This window comes from Stegostoma tigrinum, chromosome 2 (genome assembly GCF_030684315.1).
Source record: "Stegostoma tigrinum isolate sSteTig4 chromosome 2, sSteTig4.hap1, whole genome shotgun sequence".
Classification (NCBI taxonomy): domain Eukaryota; kingdom Metazoa; phylum Chordata; class Chondrichthyes; order Orectolobiformes; family Stegostomatidae; genus Stegostoma; species Stegostoma tigrinum.
This window is the reverse complement of record NC_081355.1, coordinates 7,192,046-7,210,418: the sequence shown is the minus strand read 5'-3', so window position 1 is coordinate 7,210,418 and position 18,373 is coordinate 7,192,046. Positions and strand designations below refer to the sequence as shown.

The following is an 18,373-nucleotide window of genomic DNA, read 5'->3' as shown; positions in this document are numbered from 1 at the left end:
CGTGACTCCCTTGTTTGCTCCTCACTGCCCTCCAACCCCACCATACCCGGCACCTTCCCCTGCAACCGCAGGAAATGCTACACTTGCCCCCACACCACCTCCCTCACCCCTATCCCAGGCCCCAAGATGACTTTCCATATTAAGCAGAGGTTGAACTGCACATCTGCCAATGTGGTTTACTGTATCCATTGTAACCGGTGCGGCCTCCTCTACATTGGGGAATCCAAGCGAAGGCTTGGGGACTGCTTTGCAGAACACCTCTGCTCGCTTTGCAATAAACAACTGCACCTCCCAGTCACGAACCTTTTCAACACCCCCTTCCATTCTTTAGATGGCATGTCCATCATGGGCCTCCTGCAGTGCCACAATGATGCCACCTGAAGGTGGCAGGAACAGCAACTCATATTCTGCTTGGAAACCCTGCAGCCCAATGGTATCAATGTGGACTTCACCAGCTTCAAAATCTCCCCTTCCCCCACCACATCCCAAAACCAGCCCAGATTGTCCCCTCCCCCCACTGCATCACACAACCAGCCCAGCTCTTCCCCTCCCTCCACTGCATCCCAAAACCAGCCCAGCCTGTCTCTGCCTCCCTGACCTGTTCTTCCTCTCACCCATCCCTTCCTCCCACCTCAAGCCGCACCTCCATTTCCTACCTACTAACCTCATCCCACCTCCTTGACCTGTCCGTCTTCCCTGGACTGACCTATCCCCTCCCTACCTCCCCACCTATACTCTCCTCTCCACCTATCTTCTTTTCTCTCCATCTTCAGTCTGCCTCCCCCTCTCTCCCTATTTATTCCAGAACCCTCACCCCATCCCCCTCTCTGATGAAGGGTCCAGGCCCGAAACATCAGCTTTTGTGGTCCTCAGATGCTGCTTGGCCTTCTGTGTTCATCCAGCTTCACACTTTATTATCAGCGCTCTTTAGTTGATCTGTTTCTTCTGATGCTGGGTGAGGTGTAAAGATTGAGTGGGACCCTGGGGAAACAGTCTTGTTCTTTTTCAAAATAATTCGAAGGAACTTTTCCATCCAATCTGAGCTAACAGATGGGCCCACAAATGAGACATCTCATCTGAAAGATGACACCTCGACAGTGCAGTGACCACCATAAAACTGATCACATTAATGATCATTTTCTCCTTGTAAGGAAGAAAACTTTGGAATTTGTCCTGTTCTTACAGCTGTTTTAAGTAATTTATGTAATGCAGAGAAGTTTCACTAGATTAATGCCCAGACGACGAAAGACTTGTCTTATGAAGAAAGATTGGGCAGTTTAGCTCTATTGTCTCTGGAGTTTAGAAGAATCAAAGGAGATCTAAAGGAGATTGATAAAGTAGACGTAGAGAGGATGCTTCCTAATGTGGGGGTAATCTAGAATGAGAGGTCATAGTTTTAGGATAAGGGGTGTCAGATTTAAAACCGAGATGAGGAGAAATTACTTCCCCCAAAGGGTTGTGAAACTATGGTATTCATTACCCCAGAGAGTGGGAGATGCTGAGACATTGAGCAAATTTAAGGAGGACTAATCGATTAAAGGGTTATGAGAAGCAGATGGGAAACTGGAGTTGAGGCTGAGTTGAGATCAGCGAAATGGTGGGGAAGGTTTGAGGGGCTGAATGGCCTACTCCTGCTCCCAGTTCTTGTTGTATTGATCCTGTATTACTGCATCCTCTTCTGTGACCAGAGTTATTTGAAATGTTTTGTTCCTTTTATTACAGATTATTTCCCAGAGAAAGCTTTCGAAATCCCTGATGAAACACGGAAACACAGCTGGAAAATCATCGATAACAGTAGGTGTTTAACATCACTTTTAGTGGGGTCCAGGCTGATGTGTCCTTTCAGGCTCGGGAAGCAGTGACAACATTTTAAGAATGACAAGCATTCAAAAGTAGCCAACCTCAGCTGGCATCTGAATTTCACCCTCTTTCTTACTGTCTTTCTGCTTCCCCTGTGCTTGGTGTTCCCTTCCCAGCTTTCAAATTACTTCAGCTTGAATTCTATTCAATGGGTCTCATTGACTTCAATGCCACTTCAAAGGAAGAGCTTTGGCATTTTAGCAAATGTGTTGTTTGAATTGTAGAGTCATACACCTCAAAAAGAGACATTTCTGTCCAACTCATCCAAACTGAGCGGCTGTTGCATTCTGACTTAGTCCCATTTGCCAGCATTTGGCCCATATCCCTCTAAATGCTTCCTATTCATATATCTATCCAGGTGTCTTTTAAATGTTGAAATTGCACCCACCACCACCTCCTCTGGCAGTTCATTCCGTACATGCACCACCCTCTGTCTGCAAAAAGTCACCTCCTCAGCTCCTTTTTAAATCCTTCCTCTCTAACCTATGCCCTTGGTTTTGGACTCCCCCACCCACCCTAGGAAAAAGATCAGGCTATTCACCCTATCCATGCCCCTCATGATTATATAAACTTCTGTAAGGTCACCCCTCAGCCTCCGACGCTCCAGGGAGAACAGCCCCAGCCTATTCAGCCTCTCCCTGTGACTCAGACCCTCCAACCCTGGCAAAGTCCTTGTAAATCTTTTCTGAACCCTTTCAATTTTCACAATGTCTTTCTAGCAGAAGGATCCGGAATCAATTAATGATGTGATTACTGTGAGGGCAAACGGTAGGAAGCAGTGAGTGTAACAGTGCAATTGTTCTACAAACTGTAACTGTGTAAGAAATTGCTGGTCAAACAAATCCAATATCTACTTCAGTGCTTTCCAAAGCTTTTCCCTCTGATGCCTCACTTTGAGGTTTGAGAATTTTTGTGACTTTCACAAATATTCGCTCCTTCCACCACTGACGCTGAGTTGCAGCAGAGAATTCCACAGGCTCCCCACTCTCTGGGTGAACACATTTCTCTCCATCTCAGTCTTAAATGGCCTGCCCAGATCCTCATATAGATGAGGCAGGAGTCTGAGATTTGTTGTGTTGCTTGAGAAGGCACAGATTGTGGGGTCACCCACTTTACAGAATCCCTACAGTGTGGAAACAGGCCCTTCGGCCCAACAAGTCCACAACGACCCTCAGAGCACCAACCTAAGCCCATCCCCCTATAACCCACCTAAACTACACATCCCTGAACACTACGGGCAATTTCCCATGGCCAATCCACCTACCCTGCACATCTTTGGACTGTGGGAGGAAACTAGGGCACCTGGAGGAAACCCACGCTGACACAGGGAAAATGTGCAAACTCTACACAGTCAGTTGCCTGAGGGTGGAATCGAACCTGGGTCCCTGGCACTATGAGGCAGCAGTGCCACCCACTAAGCCACTGTGCCACCCCTTGTACTGCAGGGCTGCAAGGAAAGCGGAGGGGAGCAGGAACTACCTGGACTGCAGTTGCAAGCAGCCAGCAGAGACATTGTGGGCTGAATGGTCTCCATTCTGTGCAGCATCACTCTTCCATTCGAAGGGTCTAATTCTGATGCAATAAGAAGGTCCTGGAGCTAGTGGGATTTGCCTTTGTGATAGTCTTCGGACATTCTTGATTCAAGAAAGAGAACTGGAAAAAAATGAGAAGGAATTGATTTAAAGTGATGTGCAAATGGTGAAAGGTTGATGTGGGAATAAATTTTCTCCCAGCCTGGAAATGTGATGGAGGCAGGTTCAGTTGAGACTTTCAAGAGGATGATTATTTGGATGGAAATGGTGTGCAGAGATATGGAGTAAAAGGCAAGAGAGATTGGCATTGGGGAATAGAACTGGAACATGTTGTCCTTCTGCACTGTATCAATTCTGTGATCCTGTAAAGTGTCAGAAAATTGAAATCAATAGATGGGAACCAACAAAGGAGGAAGCTAGCTTAGATTTGGTCCTGTGTAATGAGGCAGGGATATTGAATTATCTCAGGAGCGATCACATTATGGTCGAATTTAGAATGCAGATGGAAAGTGAGAAGATAAAATTCAATGTCACGGTCCTGTGCTTAAACAGAGGAGACTACAGTGGGATGAGGGAGGAGTTGGCTAAAGTAGACTGGAAGCAAAGACTTTATGGTGGGACAGCTGAGTAACGGTGGAGGACTTTCAAAGCAATTTTTCACAGTGCTCAGCAGAAGTATACACCAGTGAAAAGGAAGGACTGAAGGAAAAGGGGTAATCAGCCACAGATGTCAAAGGAAATAAGGGAGGCTATCAAATTGAAAGATAAGGCATACAAAGTGACAAAGACCAGAGGGAAACTAGAAGACTGGGAAAACTTTAAAGATCAACGCAAAAATGGCTACAAAGACAAGTAAGATAGATTACGAGACTACACTAGCTCAGAATATAAAGATAGGTAGCAAAAGTTTCTGTAAATATATAAAACCATAAAGAGTGGCTAAAGTAGACATTGATCCTTTAGAGGATGAGAAGAGGGATTTAATAATGGGAAATGAGGAATTAGCTGAGATATTGAACAGATATTTTGTGTTGCTCTTCGCAGTGAACAAGAATAACTTGTCTGTAATTGATGTCAAAGATATTAAGGTAGATAAAGACTTGGACATAATCATTATCATGAAAGAGGTAGTGTTGGGCAAGTTAATGGAGCTAAAGGTAGACAAGTCTCTTGGCCCTGGTAGAATGCATCCCAGGGTACTAAAACAGATGGCAGGAGTAATAGCAATAAAATGCAATCATGGTCATTTTCCAAACTTTGCTGGACTCTGGGGCAGTTCCAGCAAATAGAAAACAGCAAATATGATACCACTGATTAAAAAAGGAGGTAGACAAAAGATGGGGAATTATAGGCCGGTTAGCTTAACTTCTGTAGTGGGGAAAATGCTTGAATCTATCATCAAAGAAGAAATAGCAAGACATCAAGGTAGAAATTGCCACATTTGGCGGATGCAGCATGGGTTCATGAAAGGCAGGTCATACTTGACTAATTATCTGGAATTCTATGAAGGCATTAGAAGCACAGTAGACAATGGGGACCCAGTAGATGTGGTGTATCTGGATTTCCAGAAGGCATTCAACAAGGTGCTGCACAAAAGGCTGCTGTGTAAGATAAAGGTGCACAGCATTACAGGCACTGTATTAGCCCGGATCGAGGATTGGTTAACTAACAGGAAACAAAGAATGGGGTTAAATGAATGCTTTTCTGGTGGCGAACAGTGACTAGTGGTGTTCTTCAGGGATCAGAGTGTTGGGGTTAGGGTTAGGGCAATTATTTATAATTTGCATGAGATGATTTAGAGTTGGGGACCGCATGTAGTGTGTCAAAGTTTGTGGATGACATGAAGATGAGTGTTAGAGCAAAGTGTGCAGAGGACTCTGAAAGTTTGCAAAGGGATATAGATAGTTAAAGTGAGTGGGCAAAGGCCTGGCAGATGGAATTCAATGTTGATACATGTGAAGTCATCCATTTTTCCAGAAATAACAGTAAAAAGGACTATTATTTGAACGGTAAAACAATTGCAGTGTGCTGCTGCACAGAGGGACCTGGGTGTCCTTGTGTGTGAATCGCAGAAGTTTGGTTGCAGGTACAACAAGTAATTAAGAAGGCTAGTGGAATATTGTCCTTCATTGCTACAGGGATGGAGTTTAAAAGCAGGGAGATCATGGTGCACCTATATCGGGTGCTGGTGAGGCCATACCTGGAGTACTGTGTGCAGTTTTATTCTCCTTACAAGGAAAAGGATGTACTGGCTCTGGAGGGGGTGCAGAGGAGCTTCACTAGGTTGATTTCAGAATTGAGAGTGTTGGCTTATGAGGAGAAACTGAATAGACTGGGATTATATTCATTGGAATTTAGAAAAACGAAGGGAATGAATAAAATAGAAGCAGGGAGGTTGTTTCCACTGGTGGATGAAACTAGAACAAGAGGGCAAGCAGCCTTGATGGGCCAAATGGCCTACTCTTGCTCCTGCTCCTGGTTCTTATGTTGTTATATAAATGAGAGAAGAAGGAACTGTGATTTTTTTGATTCATGGTGAAATGACAAGAGTGGTTAAGATGCACCTGGTTTGGTCACATACTCGGAGGAGTATAGGTCATTACCATCTTTTTAAAGCATAATTTAAGTGCAAACGAAACTGTCCTCTCAAGTAAAAACCAAAAGAACTGCAGATCCTGTAAATCGGGAACAAAAACAAAGTTGCTGGGAAAGCTCAACAGATCTGGCAGCATCTGTGAAGGAGAAAACAGAGTTAACGTTTCGGGTCTGGTGACCCTGAAGACTTGCTGAGCTTTCCCAGCAACTTTGTTTTTGTTTCTGTCCTCTCAATACTCAGCAAGGTCCTTCACAGATGGTTGCAATTGTTGACTGAAGGTTGTTAATCTCAGCACCAGGCCATCTCTGCAGCCACAACATGACCTCCCACCTCCTATACTCAATGCACTGACCAATAAAGGCAAGCATACCAAGCACCTTCTTAACAATCCTGTCTACCTATGACCCTATGTTCAAGGAATTATGAACATGCATTCCAAGGTCTTTTTGTTCAGCCACACTCACCAGGACCTTACCATGATGTGTATAAATCCTGTTGTGATTTGTGCTTCCAAAATGCAGCTCCTCACATTTATTTAAATTAAACTCCATCTGCCACTCCCCAGCCCATGTGTTGCAAGGTAGAAAATGAGGCAGCTAATTTGCACACAGCAAGCTCCCACAAACAGCACCAAGGTCCTACTGAGTGGTGAGTGGTAACAGGAATGACCTGTAGTCAGTTGGGGATAGTTTCGTATGAAAAGAGGGCTAAATCATTTATTAGACATACCACAGAAAGCTTGTTGGATCTCATGACCTGAATCCCTCCAATAAATCTTTGACACATTGCGCACATAACCAACAAAATCTTTTTGCGATTTTGATGGATAAATATTAACCAGGACACTGGGGATAACCTCCCTGCTGTTATTCAAGTGTAGCACCATCTTCATTCTTTTATGCTTACCTGAGAGGGTAGACCGGGACTCAGTTTAATATCTGACCTGACACCAGCTCCATCAATGCAGCACTCCTTTGGTACTGTACCAGGGCTTCGACCTGGATCTTCATGCTCAGGTGCTGGAGTAGGACTCGAACCTATAGCCCTGTTGACTAAGAGCTGAGAATACTGCTAACCAAGCATTTGCCTATCATTCGTCATTTCATCCAAGGGAAGTTGTGGATTGTGTTGAGAAAATTAAGATTAAATAGCAGTCTCTCTCAAGACTCATTGTTTAAATCATAGGTAATCAGGCTGAAAAACCAGATCTGCGCAGAGTTCCTACTTACATTTGCCCATGTACCTTGTACAATTGCTCTGATCATGTTAGTATTTTATCAGCTCGAGAAACAAGTGAGAGTTTCATGAGACCCAAAGTACATACCTATGGGAGGGACACTATCCTACGCCATAACGTCCACTAGAAACTGCTGTAATACTTCTATATTTTTTCTTTAATGATGTTTAGGCATTCTATCATTGTTTTAAATAAATAGCTACCTTCAGAAGAAATAGAGAAGTTATTTTAATAAACATTGGGAGGGACTAAGGGGAGATTTAATCATAGAATCCCTACAGTGTGAAAGCAGGCCATTCGGCCCACACCACCTTTCCGAACAACATCCACCCAGACCAACCTGCCCCTAATCTATCCCTGTAATCCTTTACTTCCCATAGCTAACAGCCCTGGACATTATGCGTAATATAGCATGGCCAGTCCACCTAACCTGCGCATGTTTGGACAATGGGAGGAGACTAGAGCACCCGGAGGAAACCCATGCGGATACAGGGAGAACATGCAAACACCAAACAGACAGTCGTCCGAGGGTGGAATTGAAGCTGGGTCCCTGGGTGCTGTGAGGCAGCAGTGCTAACCACTGAGTGACTATGGTACCCTAATGGAGGCATAGGAAATGATGAGGGCCCGACAGAGAGGAACAAGAAGGACCAATTTCCCTTTAGCAGAGGGAGCATACGCCAGTGAGCTCAGGAATATAGGAATAGGAGTTGACCATTCAATCTGTTAAGCCTACATGGCCATTCAATACCATTGTGTCTGATTGAAGACTTCGTTGTCTTCTATCCATCCCATAATGCTACACAGATGTTGAAGTATGTGGTAAAAAATAACCGGTCAGCAGTTGAGGGGAAATTCTTTCACCCAGAGGATCTAGGATTCAGCACATAGGGTAATAGACAAATACTTGGATATGTTCCACTATTTGCAAGATAGTGAACCAAGAGCTGGAAAGTGGGATAGACTATTTCTCAGTGGTACAGAATATGATAGGCTGAGTGACCTCCTTCCATTCCATCCTTTTTCTCTGCTTCTATAATTCAGTCATTTGGTGGAATCAAGAGGATGTCGATTTAGCTGTAGAATTTCTGAAGAAATATAATAATGTGTCACATGCATAATGAAGGAAAATTATTATAGTCACTGGGTGTTACAGACAATCAACATGTTGCTGAAATCTTTCGTCTTGGACAAAGACAAGTTTGTTAAATTCCAATCGATCACAACAATTTATTCTGCAGGAGAAAAGGCTGCTAATTGGTTGGCAATTCAACACTGATTGGTCAAGGTGTGACCATGGACAAAGCAACAAGATATTATAGGTTCTCTGGTAATTCAGAAAAATATCGTCTTGTGGCTCCTTTATACTTGTTTGAAGCGATGGACATTCATTCTCTGCAAACAAAAGGAATATGGTCGTGCCTTTCACCGGTTTTGCATGACCCTGGAGTTTGGGGACCAAAAGGCCCCATTTCTTTTCCATCGGAACACCTTGGCCAATCAGTGTCAATTTGTCCCCCAAGCATTTCCCTTTGCTCCTGTAAGATAAAATGTTACGCCAATTAGGAATTTGGCATTCTTGTGTTTGTCCTGATGAGTGCAGGATGAAAAACTTCAGCAACACTATAAAGCTGACATGATCACAGCAATGAGGCCCAATAGATTGAACAGTCGTAAAAAGAATGAACAGTTGGATATTCTTTATTATTAGCCAAAAAGAAATGAAAGGCTTATCTCTGCACCCCACCACCACCACCACTGCCTGTGACGGGCAACCCTTCTCGCAGGGAGATCTTATCAAGAACACAATAAAGGCGCCTTTATCATCTCCAACCTGTCTGCATTAATATGGACATTGGAAATGCCTGGGCATGTCACTGAAGGCTTGTTTCCACCACTACTGAGTCCTCTATCTGTCACTGAACTGTCTGCCTTGGAATAACCTGCTGGCAACATCTGGTATGGGCACAACTGAGCTGAGAAAACGCAAACTTGGCAGAGCCTTAAGCCTGCCTTCTGTCAGGTCACTAACGATTCCCTCACCCCATGGAATATCTGTCACTTCAGATATTGCAGCTTGTAGACAGTAACAAAACAACTCTTGGCAAAACTGCTTCCCAAATCTTTTCCCACGTTGATCCTGTTTTACTGCAGGAATGTTGCCGTGACCCCAGTGTTGGGGCTGGCGAAGGACAGAGGGGTTGAAGGTCAGAATTGCAAGGGTAGGGTTTGTGAGAAGTTAGAGAAGAGGGCAATGGTATGCTTTCACCGGCCATTTTCCAGGTTTTGTTTGATGCAACCTTGGACATTTTGTTTGTAACAGGGAGTCGCATTGGAAAGCAGTTTAAACTAAAGAGTGGGGAATAGTGGGATCGGTTGTATGGAAAATTATGGAAAAAATTGGGGAGTTAGAGGCTTAGCAGAAGTTATTAAAGTTTCCAGAACATGTAATAGGGCAAAGAGTTTGGAAATGGTCAGGAATCTAACTTCAGGCACATTAGGTATAGGGTTAACTATGAGAAAGGGACAGTCAATGAGGACAGAAGGTGTTACACTTACACACATGCAGTATTCAAACAAGATAATGAGCTTGTAATATAAATTGAAATTATCAGGTGCAATGTTATGGGTATCACAGAGACATAGCTGGAAGTAGATCAGACCTGGGAACCAAATATCCAAGGATACACGCCCTGTCAAAAGGACAGGCAGATGGGCAGTGGAGGTAAGGTTGCTTTGTTAATAAGACATGAAATTAAGTGGATTGCAAGAAGTGGGAAGGTGTAGAGTCTGTCTGGGTAGAGTTGAGGAATTACAAAGGCAAAAAAGGTCCTGATGGGAGTTGTGCATAGGCCTCATATCAGTGGTTGGATGTAGGGAAGAAAATAAATTAGGAGATAAAAAGGCATGTAAAAGGGCTTGGAGGGAAACTGGAGGGAGGTGGTGTTCACATATATCTCATGTACTTGTTCTAGATGGAAGTGGTCGTGGGTTTGGAAGGTGCTGTCTGAGGATCTTTGAGGGATTTCTGCACTGTCATTTGCAGATAGTACACACTGCTGCTACTGAGTATCAATAGCAGAGAGAATGGATGCTTGTATGTGTGGGGCCAATCGAGCGGCCTGCTCTGTCCTGGATGGTGTTGATCTTCTTGAGTGTCATTGGGAGAAACGGGGAATTTACAATAACGATCCCAGAGACAAATGGATTGTCATAAGAGGAGTGGTTGAGGACGCTGGGTCTGTATTCAAGGGCGGATCTCCTTGAATTTACAGAATACTGAGAGGCATGGGTACAGTGGAGGTGGAGAGGGTGTTTCCACTGGTAGGGCAGATTAGGATCTGAGGACACAGGCTCGGTGGGGCACGGGGTGCTACACACACTGACTCTCACTGGGGTACGGGGTCCCACACACACACACAAACACACACACACACACACACACACACACACACACACACACACACACACACACACACACACAGACTCTCACTGGGGTACGGGGTCCCACACACAAACTGACTCCCACGGGGTATGGGGTCCCACACACACACAGAGTCTCACTGGGGTACAGGGTCCCCCATACACAGAGACTCTCACTTGGGTACAGTGTCCCACACACACACAGACACTTACTGGGGTACGGGGTGCCACACACACACTGACTCTCACTGGGGTATGGGGACCCACACACACACTGACTCTCACTGGGCTATGGGGTCGCACACACACACACACACACAGACTCTCACTGGGGTTTGGGGTCCCACACACGCACAGACTCTCACTGGGGTACGGGGTCCCAGACACACACGCTGACTCTCACTGGGGTGCGGGGTCCCACACACACACTGACTCTCACTGGGGTATGGGGTCCCACACACGCACAGACTCTCGCTGGGGTACAGGGTCCCACACACACAGAGACTCTCACTGGGTTACAGTGTCCCACACACACATAGACTCTCACTGGGGTTTGGGGTCCCACACACGCACGCTGACTCTCACTGGGGTGCGGGGTCCCACACACACACTGACTCTCACTGGGGAATGGGGTCCCACACACGCACAGACTCTCGCTGGGGTACAGGGTCCCACACACACAGAGACTCTCACTGGGTTACAGTGTCCCACACAGACACTGACTCTCACTGGGGTACAGGGTCCCACACACACACACTGACTCTCACTGGGGTAGGGGGTCCCACACATACACTGACACTCACGGGGTGTGGGGTCCGACACACAAACTGACTCTCACTGGGGTACGGGATCCCACACACACACACACTGACTCTCACTGGAGTACAGGGTCCCACACACACACACACACACACACACACACACACACACACACACACACACACACACACACACACACACTGACTCTCACTGGGGTACAGGGTCCCACACACACACTGACTGTCACTGGGGTACGGGGTCCGACACACACACACTGACTCTCACTGGGGTACGGTGTCCCACACACGCACTGACTCTCACTGGGGTACAGGGACTCACACATGCAGAGACTCTCACTGGGGTACGGGGTCCGACACACATTGACTCTCACTGGGGTACGGGGTCCCACACACACACAAACTCTCCCTGGGGTATTGGGACCCACACACACACAGACGCTCACTGGGGTACGGGGTCCCACACACACACACTGACCCTCACTGGGGTACGGGGTCCCCCACACACACTGACTCTCATTGGGGTAGAGGGTCCCACACACACACTGACTCTCACTGGGGTACGGGGTCCCACACACACACACTGACGCTCACTGGGGCACGGGGTCCCACACACACACACTGACACTCACTGGGCTACGGGGTCCCACACACACTGACTCTCACTGGGGTACGGGATCCCACACACACACACACACACACACACACACACACACACACACACACACACACACACACACTGACTCTCACTGGGGTAGAGGGTCCCACACACACACTGGCTCTCACGGGGGTACGGGGTCCCACACACATACTGACTCTCACTGGTGTACGGGTTCCCACACACACACAAACTCTCACTGGGGTACGGGGTCCCACGCACACACTGACAATCGCTGGGGTGTGGGGTCCGACATACAAACTGACTCTCACTGGAGTACGGGGTCCCACACACACACACAGTGACTCACTGGGGTACAGGTTCCCACACACACTCTGGCTCTCACTGGGGTATGGGGCCCCACACACACACTGACTCTCACTGGGCTACCGGGTCCCACACACACACTGACTCTCACTGGCATATGGGGACCCACACATACGCTGACTCTCACTGGGGTACGGGGTCCCACACACACACTGATTCTCACTGGGGTATGGGGACCCACACATACACTGACTCTCACTGGGGTACGGGGTCCCACACACGCACTGACTCTCACTGGGGTACAGGGACTCACACACGCAGAGACTCTCACTGGGGTACGGGTTCCCACACACATTGACTCTCACTGGGGTACGGGGTCCCACACACACACAAACTCTCACTGGGGTATTCGGACCCACACACACACAGACTCTCACTGGGTTACGGGGTCCCCCACACACACTGACTCTCACTGGGGTACGGGGTCCCACACACACATACTGACTCTCACTGGGGTACGGGGTCCCACACACACACTGACACTCACTGGGGTACAGGGTCCCACACACACACTGACTCTCACTGGGGTACGGGATCCCACACACACACTGACTCTCACTGGGGTACGGGATCCCACACACACACACACTGACTCTCACTGGGGTATGGGGCCCACACACACACTGACTCTCACTGGGCTACGGGGTCCCACACACACACTGACACTCACTGGGGTACAGGGTCCCACACACACTCTGGCTCTCACTGGGGTACAGGGTCCCACACACACTCTGGCTCTCACTGGGGTATGGGGCCCCACACACGCACTGACTCTCACTGGGGTACAGGGTCCCACACACACACTGACTCTCACTGGGGTACAGGGTCCCACACACACACTGACTCTCACTGGGGTATGGGGCCCCACACACGCACTGACTCTCACTGGGGTACAGGGTCCCACACACACACTGACTCTCACTGGGGTATGGGGTCCCACACACACACTGACTCTCACTGGGGTACGGGGTCCCACACACGCACTGACGCTCACTGGGCTACTGGGTCCCACACAAACACTGACTCTCACTGGGGTACGGGGACCCACACATACACTGACTCTAACCGGGTTACGCGGTCCCACACACACACTGACTCTCACTGGGGTACGGGATCCCACACACACACACACTGACACTCACTGGGGTATGGGGCCCCTCACACACACTGATTCTCACTGGGCTACGGGGTCCCACACACACACTGACACTCACTGGGGTACAAGGTCCCACACACACTCTGGCTCTCACTGGGGTACAGGGTCCCACACACACTCTGGCTCTCACTGGGGTATGGGGCCCCACACACACACTGACTCTCACTGGGGTACAGGGTCCCACACACACACTGACTCTCACTGGGGTATGGGGTCCCACACACACACTGACTCTCACTGGGGTCCCACACACACACACACACACACACACACTGATTTTCACTGGGGTACAGGGTCCCACACACACACTGACTCTCACTGGGGTACAGGGTCCCACACACACTCTGGCTCTCACTGGGGTATGGAGCCCCACACACACACTGACTCTCACTGGGGTACAGGGTCCCACACACACACTGACTCTCACTGGGGTACGGGGTCCCACACACACACTGACTCTCACTGGGGTACAGGGTCCCACACACACACTAACTCTCACTGGGGTACGGGGCCCCACACACACACTCACACTCACTGGGGTACGGGGTCCCACACACACACTGGCTCTCACTGGGGTATGGGGCCCCACACACACACTGACTCTCACTGGGCTTCGGGGTCCCACACACACACTGACACTCACTGGGGTACAGTGTCCCACACACACAGACTCTCACTGGGGTACAGGGACCCACACATACACTGACTCTCACTGGGGTACAGGGTCCCACACACGCACTGACTCTCACTGGGCTACTGGGTCCCACACACACACTGACGCTCACTGGGGTACGGGATCCCACACACACACACACTGACTCTCACTGGGGTATGTGTCCCCTCACACACACTGATTCTCACTGGGCTACGGGGTCCCACACACACACTGACTCTCACTGGGGTACGGGGTCCCACACACACACACTGACGCTCACTGGGGCACGGGGTCCCACACACACACACTGACACTCACTGGGCTACGGGGTCCCACACACACACTGACTCTCACTGGGGTACAGGATCACACACACACACACACACACACACACACACACACACACACACACACACACACACACACACACACACACACACTGACTCTCACTGGTGTAGAGGGTCCCACACACACACTGGCTCTCACGGGGGTACGGGGTCCCACACACATACTGACTCTCACTGGTGTACGGGTTCCCACACACACACAAACTCTCACTGGGGTATGGGGTCCCACACACACACTGACTCTCACTGGGGTACGGGGTCCCACGCACACACTGACAATCGCTGGGGTGCGGGGTCCGACACGCAAACTGACTCCCACTGGAGTACGGGGTCCCACACACACGCACAGTGACTCTCACTGGGGTACAGGCTCCCACACACACTCTGGCTCTCACTGGGGTATGGGGCCCCACACACACACTGACACTCACTGGTGTACGGGGTCCCACACACACACTGACTCTCACTGGGGTACGGGATCCCACACACACACTGGCTCTCACTGGGGTATGGGGCCCCACACACACACTGACTCTCACTGGGCTTCGGGGTCCCACACACACACTGACACTCACTGGGGTACAGTGTCCCACACACACAGACTCTCACTGGGGCACAGGGACCCACACATACCCTGACTCTCACTGGGGTACAGGGTCCCACACACGCACTGACTCTCACTGGGCTACTGGGTCCCACACACACACTGACTCTCACTGGGGTACGGGATCCCACACACACACACACTGACTCTCACTGGGGTATGGGTCCCCTCACACACACTGATTCTCACTGGGCTACGGGGTCCCACACACACACTGACACTCACTGGGGTACAGGGTCCCACACACACTCTGGCTCTCACTGGGGTACAGGGACCCACACACACTCTGGCTCTCACTGGGGTATGGGGCCCCACACACACACTGACTCTCACTGGGGTACAGGGTCCCACACACACACTGACTCTCACTGGGGTACAGGGTCCCACACACACACTGACTCTCACTGGGGTATAGGGTCCCACACACACACTGACTCTCACTGGGGTCCCACACACACACACACACACACACACACTGACTTTCATTGGGGTACAGGGTCCCACACACACACTGACTCTCACTGGGGTACAGGGTCCCATACACACACACTGACTCTCACTGGGGTATGGGGCCCCACACACACACTGACTCTCACTGGGGTACGGGATCCCACACACACACTGGCTCTCACTGGGCTTCGGGGTCCCACACACACACTGACACTCACTGGGGTACAGTGTCCCACACAGACACTGACTCTCACTGGGGCACGGGGTCCCACACAGGCACTGACTCTCACTGGGCTACTGGGTCCCACACACACACTGACTCTCACTGGGGTACGGGGACCCACACATACACTGACTCTCACTGGGGTACAGGGACTCAGACACGCAGAGACTCTCACTGGGGTATGGGGTCCCACACACATTGACTCTCACTGGGGAACAGGGTCCCACACACACACAAACTCTCACTGGGGTATTGGGACCCACACACACAGATGCTCACTGGGGTACGGGGTCCTACACACACACTGACTCTCACTGGGGCACAGTCCCACACACACACTGACTCACACTGGGGTACGGGGTCCCACACACACACTGACACTCACTGGGGTACGGGATCCCACACACACACACACGGACTCGCACTGGGGTACAGGGTCCCACACACACTCTGGCTCTCACTGGGGTACGGGGCCCCAATCTCACACTGACTCTCACTGGGGTCCCACACACACACTGACTCTCACTGGGGTATGGGGTCCCACACACACACTGACTCTCACTTGGGTATGGGGTCCCACACACACAGACCCTAACTGGGGCACGGGATCCCACACACACACACACACACACACACACACACACACACACACACACACACACACACACAGACAAACACACACAGACACACACAGACACACACACACACACACACACACACACACACACACACACACACACACACACACTGACACTCACTGGGGTAGAGGGTCCCACACACACACTGGCTCTCACGGGGGTACGTGGTCCCACACACATACTGACTCTCACTGGTGTACGGGTTCCCACACACACACAAACTCTCACTGGGGTATGGGGTCCCACACACACACTGACTCTCACTGGGGTACGGGGTCCCACGCACACACTGACAATCGCTGGGGTGCGGGGTCCGACACACAAACTGACTCCCACTGGAGTACGGGGTCCCACACACACACACAGTGACTCTCACTGGGGTACAGGGTCCCACACACACTCTGGCTCTCACTGGGGTATGGGGCCCCACACACACACACTGACTCTCACTGGGCTACCGGGTCCCAAACACACACTGACTCTCACTGGCATATGGGGACCCACACATACGCTGACTCTCACTGGGGTACGGGGTCCCACACACACACTGATTCTCACTGGGGTATGGGGACCCACACATACACTGACTCTCACTGGGGTACGGGGTCCCACACACGCACTGATTCTCACTGGGGTACAGGGACTCACACACGCAGAGACTCTCACTGGGGTACGGGTTCCCACACACATTGACTCTCACTGGGGTACGGGGTCCCACACACACACAAACTCTCACTGGGGTATTCGGACCCACACACACACAGACGCTCTCTGGGGTACGGGGTCCCACACACACATACTGACCCTCACTGGGGTACGGGGTCCCCCACACACACTGACTCTCATTGGGGTACAGGGTCCCACACACACACTGACTCTCACTGGGGTACGGGGTCCCACACACACACTGACTCTCATTGGGGTACAGGGTCCCACACACACACTGACTCTCACTGGGGTACGGGGTCCCACACACACACACTGACGCTCACTGGGGTACAGCTCCACACACACACACACTGACTCTCACTGGGGTACAGGGTCCCACACAGAGACTCTCACTGGGGAAGGGGGTTTCACACACACACAGACACTCACTGGGGTGCGGGATCCCACACACACACTGACTCTCACTGGGTTACGGGGTCCCCCACACACACACACTGACTCTCACTGGGGTACGGGGTCCCACACACACACTGACACTCACTGGGGTACAGGGTCCCACACACACACTGACTCTCACTGGGGTACGGGATCCCACACACACACTGACTCTCACTGGGGTACGGGATCCCACACACACACACACGGTCTCGCACTGGGTTACAGGGTCCCACACACACTCTGGCTCTCACTGGGGTATGGGGCCTCACACACACACTGACTCTCACTGGGGTACGGGATCCCACACACACACTGACTCTCACTGGGGTACAGGGTCCCACACACACTCTGGCTCTCGCTGGGGTATGGAGCCCCACGCACACACTGACTCTCACTGGGGTACAGGGTCCCACACACACACTGACTCTCACTGGGGTACAGGGTCCCACACACACACTGACTCTCACTGGGGTATGGGGTCCCACACACACACTGACTCTCACTGGGGTACAGGGTCCCACACACACTCTGGCTCTCACTGGGGTATGGGGCCCCACACACACACACTGACTCTCACTGGGCTACCGGGTCCCAAACACACACTGACTCTCACTGGCATATGGGGACCCACACATACGCTGACTCTCACTGGGGTACGGGGTCCCACACACACACTGATTCTCACTGGGGTATGGGGACCCACACATACACTGACTCTCACTGGGGTACGGGGTCCCACACACGCACTGATTCTCACTGGGGTACAGGGACTCACACACGCAGA

The 18,373-nt window shown here is 50.3% G+C and overlaps 1 protein-coding gene across 3 annotated transcripts in view; it reads left to right on the top strand.

Annotated features, from left to right (window-relative positions):
* Nucleotides 1–18,373, top strand: part of cpne4b (copine IVb) — a 369,673-nt gene that overhangs the window by 187,801 nt on the left and 163,499 nt on the right. For all 3 annotated transcript variants that reach the window (XM_059652031.1, XM_059652028.1, XM_059652029.1), the window contains one exon: nt 1,723–1,794. In XM_059652031.1, the coding sequence (XP_059508014.1) occupies nt 1,723–1,794 (72 nt within the window). The remainder of the gene's footprint in view (nt 1–1,722; nt 1,795–18,373) is intronic.